The following is a 12972-nucleotide window of genomic DNA, read 5'->3' on the forward strand; positions in this document are numbered from 1 at the left end:
CATTTCTACTTAACTATTGAAATTAAACAGTTATTTCTATTGTATTTCTTTAGTTCTATAATTTGCTTTTAGTTCCTCATTGTAATAATATTTCTTTGTCAAGAATTTTTGACAAGGCTTTAAAGAGGACTCTTCAGTGATTCCTGAGAAGGTTTGGTGACAGTGTATTAATATCCTTTTCATACATATTCAACATCTGTGTCAAACCAGGGTTGATATAACTTGATTAGTTTTCATCACTCAAAGTGTAATAGTCTTTGTTTGTCTATGATGGGTTGGTTCCTCCTTCTTGTGATCTAAGCATATTACCTTTTATGTTAGTAGACTGTGAGTCCTATTTTCTTGTTTTACTTTAGAGCAGTGTCACATGTATTATGTTCAGTGCATAATCTTGCTCATACTCCTGGGCTCTGTTTCTAATGGTGATTGGATTTTCTGAAGATCTGTGGTATGCTTTGTTTTTATGGAACTTCTGGGGTGTTACTCATATTTCCTTCCTTTTATTTTTTGAGACAGTGTCTCTTGTGGATCAGGCTGTCCTCAAACTTCTTATGTAGCCAAAAATGAGTTGGACACCCTGGTCCTCCTGCCTCTAACTCTTGAATGCTAGGGTTACACATGTGTAAAGTTAGGTCTAGTCTAGCTAATGCTCCCTACCTCAGTCTACAAAATCCCTTCACCTGTTTTTACCTCTGTGTACTTTCCATCAAAGAGGAAGGGTTGAGTAGGATTTCCCTACTAGGACCCTAGTAGGAAATCAGAAAAACATCTCTGAGTTTTAGAACAAAGAAGGGCTTTTGGACCTTTGACCATTCTGTTCATCTTTCCTACTGTATTTACTTAGAAAATAGTTCTTGACTCAGAGACACAGGACCTGCATACTCCAGAGAGTTTGCTATTTCTGTCTTTTTATTCATGACTTCCATTGATATAGAAGTATCCTTTGGCAGAAACAAGAGTTTTATAACACTGTTATTATAATCTTGCCAATGAAATGTCTCACACTCAGTAAAATAGAGTGTTTCTTCTATTACTTATTTTTTGGCAATATTACCAGTTGATCTCAATTTGGGCTGGTCCTGGGCTTGTATGACACTACTCAGAGGGACTTCTTCTATTCTATCCAGAAGAAGAATGGTTCCAAGTTGGTTTCCCAAATTAACTTTTTTCCATTTAGAAACTAATACAATGCCACTGAAGCTTGGACAGTTTGCTTTGGCTTGTCTTATGAAAGAAAGCTCTTTTATTTCATGAGAAAATCCAATTAAGGGGTGTGTATATTAAACCCATTTTATTATGTGCATATTTTATAAGTATTAGACTTTCATTTAAATACAAAGAATAGATCAATGTGATATAAAATAATTTGGGAGATGATATGAAATAATAGCATTGATTTGTTAAAGGGCGTTTCTATTTATTAGGTGATTTTTATATTCCAAAGTATTGGGTAGTATTTATGTGATTATGTCATATTACTTCTAATATTTAAAACAACTCTACTGAAGTAGGGATCATTCTCTTCACTTTATAGTTGAAGCCAAAATATTAAATTGAATCATAAAAATACATGTGGGTGGTAAGTATGAAAGAGATGAATATATTCTCTGCTAATGGGACTTGGGCCTATGGGTCTTTCCACTAAAAGGCATAGTCTCACCATGATACCATATGCAAGAAGCAAAACAGCCCAGCTAAAGTGAACTTACAATACAGTTATGTTCATGTAAATGGAAAGTGCCAATCAGTGGTGTGTGGGCAGAGAAGCTGCTTTGGAGGATAGCTGCCTGTCCACCTTCCTGTTTGCCATCATTTTTAAGTGGGTCTCTCATGGTTGTTTTACCATATGGACTCGTAATGTCCAGAATAAAGGTTGTCATTGGCTACTCCAATCTCCTGTAATTTTCATGGCATATGTTAAATTTTCCTTATGATGAAACCTTATACCATTTGTACTTTCTTTTCCGAAAAGAAGACAAAGATAGGAAGAGAAAGAGAAAGGGCAAGGAGGGAGGGAAGGAGAGAGGAAATAAGAAATGAAAGAGGAAAGGCAAAACCATCCATCAATGCTCATGACAATTTAAGAAGGTCAGAAAAAAAAAGTCCTTAATTTAGTTACTCTGTCCTGATCAGCAGATTGAAGACTACGGGACACTGTGTACTCTGGGGTTCAAATCTTACTTTCTAACAGCTGAGGGTTTTTGTTGTTGTTGTTGTTTTACATCTAAACAATTCCAGCAGCAAAACTAACTGTACCCTCTTCTCTTTGAGAAATGACTTTGAGTCCTCTGTAGCCAAAATGTTTCCATTCACAAAATCAGTTAAACGGAAGTGTGCACCAACCTTCACAAAGCTGTTTCGACACTGGCTGTCACTGCTGGGGATTCGGAAATTGCTGTCAAAGCTGATCTCCCAGTGTTTACTTTCATGAGTGATGGCTGTCCAGGAGCATCTGCTGTTCTCTGGGAATGTCTGAGGCCAATGAGGAGATTTGATTGTACCATTATCTGAGTGGAGTGTTCCACCACAACCTGGAAATTTTTCATACGGGGAAAAAAATCAATCTTTAAGATAAAATATAAACTTTGGATATTTTATCCAAAACAAAGATAGCTAGAGAACATTTCTACATGTGAGATGATAACTCATCTTTTCCTATATCTGACTCATCTTTGGGGCATGGAATTAGGAAGATTCCATTATGTGAAGAGTTTTAAATGGATGACTCTGTACTCGTACACCCACACTTAACCCATCTGAAGTCACTTGATCTGAGCCTTGCAGATCATAGCAGATAGTCTTTTCCCAAATAATCAATCGTATCTACTTTCTTAAGACTGTGTAGTAGGTAGCTGGCCAGACCCCACCCGTTAGCATTTTCTTACTGCTAACACAAGAGGATACACTTATATGAGTCTTTGAAATTTTAGTTTACCACAGTGAACTCAAGAAAATGTTTTTTTTTTAAACTGGAGAAGGTCTTCCTACTAAGTAGTCTTGCTCATTCATATTGAGACTGATTTATTGTTCTGAATAAATCATAGGAATATAAAGAAAGACAAATATAGGATTATTTTCATAAGCTTAAAACACATACTTAAGAGATGATAAAGAAAAGTATGAATTCAGAACAGAATGAAGTTAAATTAAGGGACATTGCAAGAATCTTTTGTTTTGGAGCCAATGGTTCTTCTGCAACTTTCTGGTGAATTCAGGAAAATGAATGGTTTAATGAGGAGTTGGACTCATTCTAGAGAGATCTTCATGTTAACCAACTCTGCAATGACGAATTGTCCTGAGATAGTTAGGATTACTAAAATCACGAATAACTATCCAATATAATCACCTACAGTTTCTGAGACCTTTCACAATGTTCATATTTCATAAGTACAATGCTACTTTTAAAAGTCAGATCCCTTGTTTTCTTTTGATTCAGAATCCATAGCAGCTTTTGTTTTTATTCTAAAACACAAATTACATCTGTTTGCCTTTATCCTCAAACTACACCTCAATAGCACACCATGTCTCCAGGGACAGTACACAAACCCATACTCTTCATAATGTAGATTCTGTCTTTAGCTCTTTGAAAATTCTTCCTGTTAGCTGAGAGTGAGACTGTTTTTCTCTTACCATTATCTCCTGGACAATATGGTATGTAGCAACTATATACATCACATATATATTTTATTATGAATTACAAATAATCTAGAGATACAAGTACTACATCATCTTGTACAAGAAACTTCAGAACTTATAGACATGAGTACTGAGTGGAATCCAGTAACCCACTCTCCTTAACAGTTGACTATACTTTAAACTAGTTAAGAAAAAAAATGTGTCACTGAAAAATAATTTCTAAGTATAGAGAAGATATATATTTTTTTCTTTTTACCTAAAGTGTTTGTGTTCCATGTTGCATAAAATCCACGACTTTGTCCTTGATTGTTTGTGCTAAAAGTCACTACAAGCTGGTTGGAACCAGACTGTACTGGCCCAGGGACTGACCATCCACAGTATCGTCCTATGATGGGTGAACCAGGGGAGTCGCCATTCCTGACAGTGACCGAGTCTGAAGTGCAAGTTGGATGATCTTCAAGACTAAAGTCTCTGAACGTGAGCTGCAGAAGAGAAAGACACGATGAGCCACCCTGAGCTATAAAGGAGCCACTCCACCTCCAGGCAGATGGGCTTTCTACAAATGATGTCATTTTGTTGTAAGTCACATGGTTTTCTATTTCTGGTTCTTCTTTCACTCCCTCGTCTCTACTCTGTTTTCCTTATTAAAAGTTCTCCTGTGAATTTGGAAAGAGTTTAGTTTTGTCTAAAAAGTGGAGTCATTTGGGGGAACCCCAGCAACCTGTGAGGCTAAAATGATAGCTCATGTCATTACTGAATCCACTCCTTTCCAGGAGGCCAACTTATCGTTTATTAATGTTTACTAACTTGAGAAAAGTTAAGATTCTTCTCATTAATTGTAGACTAAAATAAGTACTGGTTAAAAAGAATTTTGTAGAAAAATATATCTGATTGTAAACCCAAAGTGTACCATTTAATTACAGAGGCACAGATACACACACACATGCATGCACACACCCAGTCTCACACACACATACACTCACATACTCACATTCTTACACATTTCTAAAAACACTCATAAAGACACATACACTCACACTCTTACCCATTCACACACACTCATATACACACTCATACACACTTACATGCACATGCATACACACACCCACTCACACACACATACACTTACATACTCACACTCTTAAGCACTCTTCCACTCTCACACACTCATAAATACACACTCACACTTGTATGCACTCATGCCCACTCACATACACTCTTACAACACTCTCATTCACATACACACACACACACACACACACACACACACACATCACACCACACCATTTCCCTGATTCAGTCTTGTCAACATTTAACCCAGCTGTAAGAACTCACAGTGATGGTGTGCCCTTCTGGGGCTTCCAGCAGCCATGAACAGTGGCTCCATCTGCTGTAGATGTTTGGATAGTTAGGACTTGAGATCACTCCACTCTCACCTGTCTGTATTCCACCACAATCTGAAATTAGATTTATAAACCTCTAAATAAGAGAGAAGAAAAAACTCACAGAGCCAACATGATAATTATTATCATCAAACTTTCTGGTAAAAAATACATGTGGTCAAGCAATCAATCAAGAGTACAAATCTGAACAAGAGCAAAGTTGGGTAGAAGAACAGGAACAAATGAACTGAGTCCCAAATAGTGTTCATTAAACAGATTTTCATAGTAAAGACAGCCTCAACTTAACAGAATATTACAGATAGTCTTTACTATAAGTGGAGAGTAATTATCTATAATATATAGGTAAGATTGTACTATCAAAAGTTTAAATAACATCCTTTTTTTTTTAGAACATCAGGTCATGAGAATATAGGTACCCTGAAGAAATGATCTGCCCCACAATCAAATATATCATCATTTTATAACAAGTGCTTGGGCTTCAAAGGGTAGATTATTGTAGCAGGTTAAAAAGACGGTACAGGTCTACAACATTATATGATCTGTTATTCAATATAAACAACATTGTCTCTTTGCCTGACTCTTCTTTCAATAGGATGAAAAACAACAGATAGATGAAAGGTTTGCACATGTAGATTATGTTTAAATTTATTCCCTCCTTCAACCATGAATTTTGTTATAATACAAAGAATAATATACAAAACTATAGCAAAACATGTTGATCACAGTCAAACTCAACACAGAGAAAAGTGGGTTTCTAAAAATCTGTAAACAAGAAGTGTACTCAAACACAGAGGAGCAGTGCCAAACAAAAAGTGTGGCAGACTGAGAGGGTTAAGACCAAGACATGGGGGGTTGGAGAGATGGCTCAGCTGTTAAGAGCACTGACTAGTCTTCCAGAGGTCCTGAGTTCAATTCCAGCAACCACATGGTGACTGACAACTATCTGTAATTGGATCTGATGCCCTCTTCTGGTGTGTCTGAAGACAGCTACAGTAAACTCATATACATTAAATAAATAAATAAATAAATAAATAAATAAATAAATAGAAAAAAAAAAGACCAAGACAGGCTCAAGGTAGGAACTAAGGTTTTTGGAGACAAGGCAGGTACAGAATGTATAACTTTAGATTTTCACACAAGGGAACATTTTCACAAATCTGAAAGAATTAACATGTTAGTAAAAGAGGCCAGAAAAAGTCCTCTGGGATCCAAGATAATCAGTTGTTTTACCCACTTGGGATTGAATTTCTACATACAAACTCTGAACATCACACATGCGTATCCAACACAAATTATAATTAATATTAGCAACTGAATAAAACATAAACTGGGAACATGTAGAATTTATTTTCAACTTCAAGAATGGTTTACAAGAGAAAAACATGTTAATGTAAGTTGACCAAACTTGGGAACTAACCCAAACCATATAAAACAAAATGAAAAGACTGCAGCTTGAAGAAGACACAATTGTCTGCACAGAGAAACAAATGGGAATAAAAGTATTAAAACCATAAGAATATAGTAGAATCTCTGGAATAAAGGAAAAAATATAAAAACCATAAAATTCTTTTCTTGATATCAGTAACAACTGGTTAAAATTTTAACTTGGAAAATTTCATTGAAATTAGCAATGAAGCCATTATATACCAAGACATAAATCTATATAGCTATATGTGTTATGTTTCAGGGCTTACCTGTAAAGGAGTACTCCACATTGAATCCAGTATATTCTACACGATCATTGCTGACAAAGTGTATCCACACCCGAGGATAGGGGATGACCAATGGCACTCTTGGTGCTGACAGGCTGCAAAACTTCTCTATGAGGGGCCCATCAGCATCACCTGAACAAAATAGTATACCATGTGACATGGTTACAGGGTTTGGACAAATATCTTCAACTAACAGGACCAAATAATAAAAGTAAGAAAAGGCATTCCTTGATGTATTTCAATCCTGGTATAGTAGCAGACATTAAAACAAAATTGTCTATAACTATTGTCAGTTGGACTGGGCAGAGTTCTCAGACATGCTGTTTAGTAGAGAAACCTTTACTGTTGGTGCCAGTTTGTTCCAGCTTGTGTCTTCTTACATACTTCACATATCTAAACAGAGGTGCAGCCAACTTAGTACTCCCTTCAGCTGTGTGCTTTGTAAAGGAGGAAGAAATGTAGTGCCAATAGCAATAATAAGTAGGCTCTTGGGAAAAAGGTGATATGTGCCTAAGCTTCTTAAGAGTCTTCGCTGCATTTGATCATCTAAAATGAACGGAACATTTGGCACATGGGCCGAGACCTGCCAGGGTTGAGTTGAATAGCTTTCATGATGATTGCTTCTCACAGAAATATGATTAATATTTGCAGAGTTCCTGGAGAGTGCCCATTTATCTGCTCCCAATTTATCCTGTCAGATGAACACCCCTGACCTTATAAATCAATGGAAGAAAGTATTTCTACTGTCTGTCTGTAAATCAGGAAGAATAAAGAGAAAAAATTGATTCTAACAGACTGAAATTGAATATACAGTCATTCTCCTTATTTCCATGACTGGTCTGGCAACAGGCAGAGATAGTAAAATGCTTATCAGTATTTCATGGAGAGTATTCTCTAATGCCCATGTCCACTTTCAGACTCATTTGCCTCAGAGAGCTGGGATGATTGTCCTGCAAAAATCCCTGATCTGTTACCACAGATCATATCAAAGCCCTTCATATATTCTCAAAAGAGACCATTGGTAACTAGACAGGTCTTAATTTTGGCCTTGGTGCAGGGCTGCTATGAAGACTGAATGGAAATTATCTTTAAAACTTTAGAGGTGAAACACATTCTTTAACTCATTTGATTTCTTAAACTTGCTACTTAACCTGGCAACACTACAATATTATAACCACTACATGTGATATTAAAATATTATTTTCTGCATAGACACAAATAGTTTTAACTTGCTATTTGATAGCATTGATGTAGTCACATTAAGATTGTTTTTCTCCTCTGTATTTTATCCTAGTTTCCACCATCCAAAAGTTTATGAGAGGCCTTCGAGGAATAACTTCACTAAAATATAAGATGTTAATTTATTATAGTTGTCCACTACATTTTTGCTTTCATTTTTTTTAACTGGGGATTAAGGAGAACAGAACAAAAATTTGACAGTATAGATCACCTATAACATTTTCTTCCTCTGTTGTCTACATTCTTAGTTTCTGGGAAGCAAGCACCAGTGTGACAATGGGAGGCAGCAGAGTTAGATCATCTATGCCTGAACTATAAGAAGAAACTGGAATCAACTGTTCATAAACACAGAGATTTAAAAAAAAATTCTTAAAAGCTTGCTTCATCAGATATGCCTTGATCCCTTTGTATCATGAAAAAAGATGAATGATGTCTTTGAGGATAATTCCCCAAATAGCTCCATGTGCCTCTCTTCATTGGTATTCTGTGGAAGGTTTTTAAACTTCTAAGGCCTAAAAAAAATTGAACAACTTTTTGTGAATCCTGCAAGTTCTGGAAACTACTGGCAGTCTGACCACACTGAGCTTAGTCTCATAGGACCAGTGGAGCACACTGATAGGACATAGACTCCAGAACCAAACTCGGGTGAACCTCCCATACAGGAAACCTGAGATAGAGGCTCTCCTTGCTAAGGACCTGCTTCATTCACAGTTCATAGGTCATGTTTTCTATGTGGGAACACAGGATTTTAGCATTGTACTGACAAAGCTCTTTTGTATCTTCTGTACGGAGATGGTATCCATTTGACTCCTTCCATTGTGTCCAGGAATAAGAAGAATATGCAGATAAATGAGAAAGCATGTTATTTCATTGAACCCACCTACTCGAAACTCAAGAACATCAAATATACAATCTTGATGAGTTTCTAGGGAAAGTCCTAGAAAATGGATGCTTATGGATGAATTTTCCCGATTTGGATTGCTGAGAGTCCATTCACAATCTAGATTTCTTGCATAATCACGGATTCCATTATAGCCAGGAGAAGAAAAGTTTCCACCAGAGACACTTGGAAGCGGTCCACCACATACTAGAGCAACAAAAGGCAGACACAGAAAAATAAGTTCCATGTCATAACAGACAAATCCAATAATCAAGGCACAATGAGTGAAATAATAAACATTGTATTGATTAGCTTTTCTATGTATAGTCATGTGTTGTACACAAAGATCTTGAAAACTATAGGCAAAATGCCTTTGGGTTTATGAGGAAAAAATACACAAGACAAAGTTCCTTTATTCCCTTTCTGTGATGATGAAGATAGCTGAGGTTTGACTGTGCCTCAGTTTCTCCAAGATTGGGCAAATTATTCACTTAATACTTAATTTAGAAAAATACAAAAAAAAAAAAAAAGAAAGAAAAGAAAAATACATAAGCCACTGGTAGGTCCAAGTGGCTTTTGATGAACAATTTTCTATTTAATCCAATATTATTTTTGCATCAAGTAGGTAGTGTAACACTGAAGTGTTGGCAAACCCACTCTCTTTAATATGGTAATGAGTGTCTCTTATACCAATAAAATCAATTTTAAAAATTTAAAGATATATTTCCTTTCATTCTTCCTGAAATACAAAACCTTTGGAGAATAACAGCCCCCAAAAGAAAAAGGATACTTTAAATCCTGGCCATATGTTGCTTAATTTGGGGATAATCTATATTAAATGCAAACCCTTTATTATTTTCACTAAAAATACACATAAAAGTAGATGAACAAAAGTAATAACATGTATTCAGTTGTATGTGAACTTAATTAATCTTTGGTAGTAAGTTACCTAGGAGGTAAATGTTTTCTTCAACACAAAATAATGAGTCAGACACTATAGGTTCAGATCAATCCTAGCAGTGTCTTTACAGAGAATTGTGCTAGAAAGTAATCTCATAAAATTTTGTTGTAAAAAATTTCAAAATGCACGTTTTTCCCCCTGAAACTACAATGGTCGCTCCTCCTCCCAGGTCCTGCATCCCTCACCCCCAACCAGATGTTCTATTTGTTCTAGATGTTGCTCTTGTGTTGAAGACTCCGGGTATACTTTTGATCACTAAAGAGAAAACAGAAGGCTCGGCTGTTTGGGGCAATGCTGTGTAGATACTAAGTGAGTCTGACCAAAAGGAGGTGAGTTTGCAGCATCCTCCATTACCTGCATCTTCACTGGAGGTGTAGGAAGCAGTGAAGCCTCCATATGGCCGGGAGCCATCAGTGAAAAAGACCACTTTCATCGTGTTTCCTGAAGACTTGAACTCGTTGGTCACATTCACACGGCTGCACAGTCTCTGTAGTCTGGGGGAGTTACTTCTAATGCCATTGAATACCTGTTAGAAAAATAGTTTGACTGACTACCTTACTGTATATCCCTCAGGGGATGAGCATTCTCAGCCCAGTCTCACATCCTTCTAAAGAAACCATAGTGACCAATACAGACATCTATCCCAGGACCACAAGCCACAGAGACATCCCGAGCAAATTTTTAGCCTGTGGGTCAATTTTGAGAAAATGAAAGATTTGGTATGACTGCACACTTTGTAAGTAGAGACCCTGCTCTATATGTGAGGTAAACATGCCTTCTTTATACTACATAGAGTTCACTGACTTGTGGATTTTCTTAATTGTGTCTTAGAAGCTTTAACATATGAAAGTAAATGTTAATCTTAGGTTATCCCAAGTGTATATTGTCCCTCATCTACTATAAATGCCTTGGAAAGTACTTTTGAATTGTTTTTTACTGTAGCTTTTAATTAGGTGTGCTTGTGCGTATCTCGGTATGGCCCATATGGCGGTGTACACATCAGTACAGGAGCTTGCGGAGGCCAGGAGGCAGGAGGCATTGGGTTTGCCTGGAGCTGGGGCAACAGGCAGCTGTGTCTGTCCAAAGTGTGTACTGGGAGCTTAGCTCCTTCTTCTGCAAGAGTGGTGCATGTTCTTAACCACTGGGCTGGTTCTCTAGTGCTCCTTGGAAAGTAACTTAAGAAATAAATCTATCTTTGTGTAACTACAATGGCTCTTTCTCAATTCTTTATGGATTTAAAGTATATACATTCTTACTCACTTGACTTAACTTTTTATATTTAAGATTATAATAGAATTATAACATTTCTCCCTCCCCTTCTGTACTCTAAACCATCCCTTAAAGCCCTCCCCACTCTTTTTCATTTTCATGGTGTCTTTTTTTATTAACTGTTATTTCATGCATATATGTATATACACAGATATTCCTAAATATCTCTTATTGAGTCTATATAATGTTATTTGTATATATGTTTTCAAGACATTTGGTTTGGCACTGGACAACCAATTGGTGTGTTCTTACTCATTTGGCTTTTAAAAATTGTGTTATTACTGGTATCAAAATATAAGTAATGGCTTGAGTTATGACTGGTAAAGAGTGACTGCTTCTGCACAAGGTCTTATGAACATTTCTCAGAATGCAAAAACAATTCTAAGAAATAAATAACAACTCACTTGGTGATTGATATTTCTAATTTTAAAAAGGATTTGAGTGGCTCGAGATTAGAAATAACAGTGCTAAAAGCTTGGTTGAAGTAAGACATACTGTATCCCAGGGATACAACTGTTTTCATTTATAGTAATTAATGACAAAACTCAGCTCTTTGGTGGTTTCTGGTTTGAAATGCCTTCTAGCTACAGGAGCAGAAGAAGAATGATTTCCATCATTCCTTGTGCAGATACAAAGCCAGACACTGCTCATTACCAACTGGGATTATTTTACCTGATTATTACCATGCCTCTCCCTCTCAGGCATGTAATAGGACTTCATTTTCCAAGTGCAGACAGTACAGTACAAAGATTTATAGTCTGTTGAAATTCTAAGAACTAGGAATACTTGAATTTGGATCCAAATTTCCCACAAGGCAAAGCAACAGAAGACAGTACATATTTCGTGCTACCATGAACAGGAATGGGTAATGTGTTCTCAGAATCGAAAGAATTTATAACCAACTACAAGGCTGATAGGACTTGTTGTAGGCAATGACCAGTGGTCTTCACTGCCTCTTTCTGCATCTGACAGTGGCATACAATTGTAATGACTAGGCAATGTGCAATCACCCAGTTAGTATATGACTTTTTTTTCTGCATTTAGAAGCAACCAGAGTGTGACCTCATGTCTTATCCTCTAACGTCTTTTGTAGTCAGAAACTACAAGCCTCAGAAGACATAAGGCAGGAGCAGACACATGACAGTCAAGATTTAAAAATTGCTATGAGGAGGAACAAACTTGTACATTTGTCTCATGACACCAATTCTCTGTGGTCAGCCTTTCCTCCATCTGAGCCATCAGATTGGTTGCTGGGTTTGAAGGAATTTCAAAGACAGTCCAGCTGGGTGTGATGTTCAACAAGTTACAGGATGCTTAGAGCTCACCATGCTGCCTTTAGCCCATGGGTTTTCTTTCCCTCTAATCAGACAAACATTCAAGTACACAGAGTATGGGCAAAAGGCAGTTCATATACTTGTTTGGTGGACAGAGGAGGAAAGTAAATATCAATGCATAAAAATGATTTTAAAACTGGAATTTAAACATTCTCCTACAGAAATGAATTCCCAAAGTGATTCCTTGATAGAATTTCATCCTCCCCATGAAAAAAATCTGAAGCCATGATATTTGCAGATCACTAAATAGAAGTTAAGGTCTTAGCCCAGTTATCAGGCTCAGGTATGTACATAGAGCTCCCAATCAGCTTTTTGACACTTTCTTAAACATCAATGAAGAACAACCAGGGCTCTGGGGAAACATCTAATATGAAACTCAGAGACCAATGTAACTAGAGATGGAAACTGAAAGAAGCAATGTGAAATCATAAAGTTATGATTCTATAATAGTTTAGTATGTGCATTCAAATGATTATGATAAAGCAGAAATCATACGGGTCCTCAAAGGTTGTCATGCACATTTGTGCACTTAGAGGGT

At 36.7% G+C, this 12972-nt stretch overlaps 1 protein-coding gene across 1 annotated transcript in view; it reads right to left on the bottom strand.

Annotated features, from left to right (window-relative positions):
* The window catches only part of Cubn (cubilin), a 206479-nt gene that overhangs the window by 41205 nt on the left and 152302 nt on the right, over window positions 1–12972 (bottom strand). The window contains exons 49-54 of the mRNA XM_034510433.2: window positions 10186–10357; window positions 8871–9077; window positions 6734–6883; window positions 4972–5093; window positions 3893–4118; window positions 2344–2531 (exon numbers count right to left, since the gene is read on the bottom strand). Of these exons, the coding sequence (XP_034366324.1) occupies window positions 2344–2531; window positions 3893–4118; window positions 4972–5093; window positions 6734–6883; window positions 8871–9077; window positions 10186–10357 (1065 nt within the window). The remainder of the gene's footprint in view (window positions 1–2343; window positions 2532–3892; window positions 4119–4971; window positions 5094–6733; window positions 6884–8870; window positions 9078–10185; window positions 10358–12972) is intronic.

Source organism: Arvicanthis niloticus, chromosome 8 (genome assembly GCF_011762505.2).
Source record: "Arvicanthis niloticus isolate mArvNil1 chromosome 8, mArvNil1.pat.X, whole genome shotgun sequence".
NCBI lineage: Eukaryota > Metazoa > Chordata > Mammalia > Rodentia > Muridae > Arvicanthis > Arvicanthis niloticus.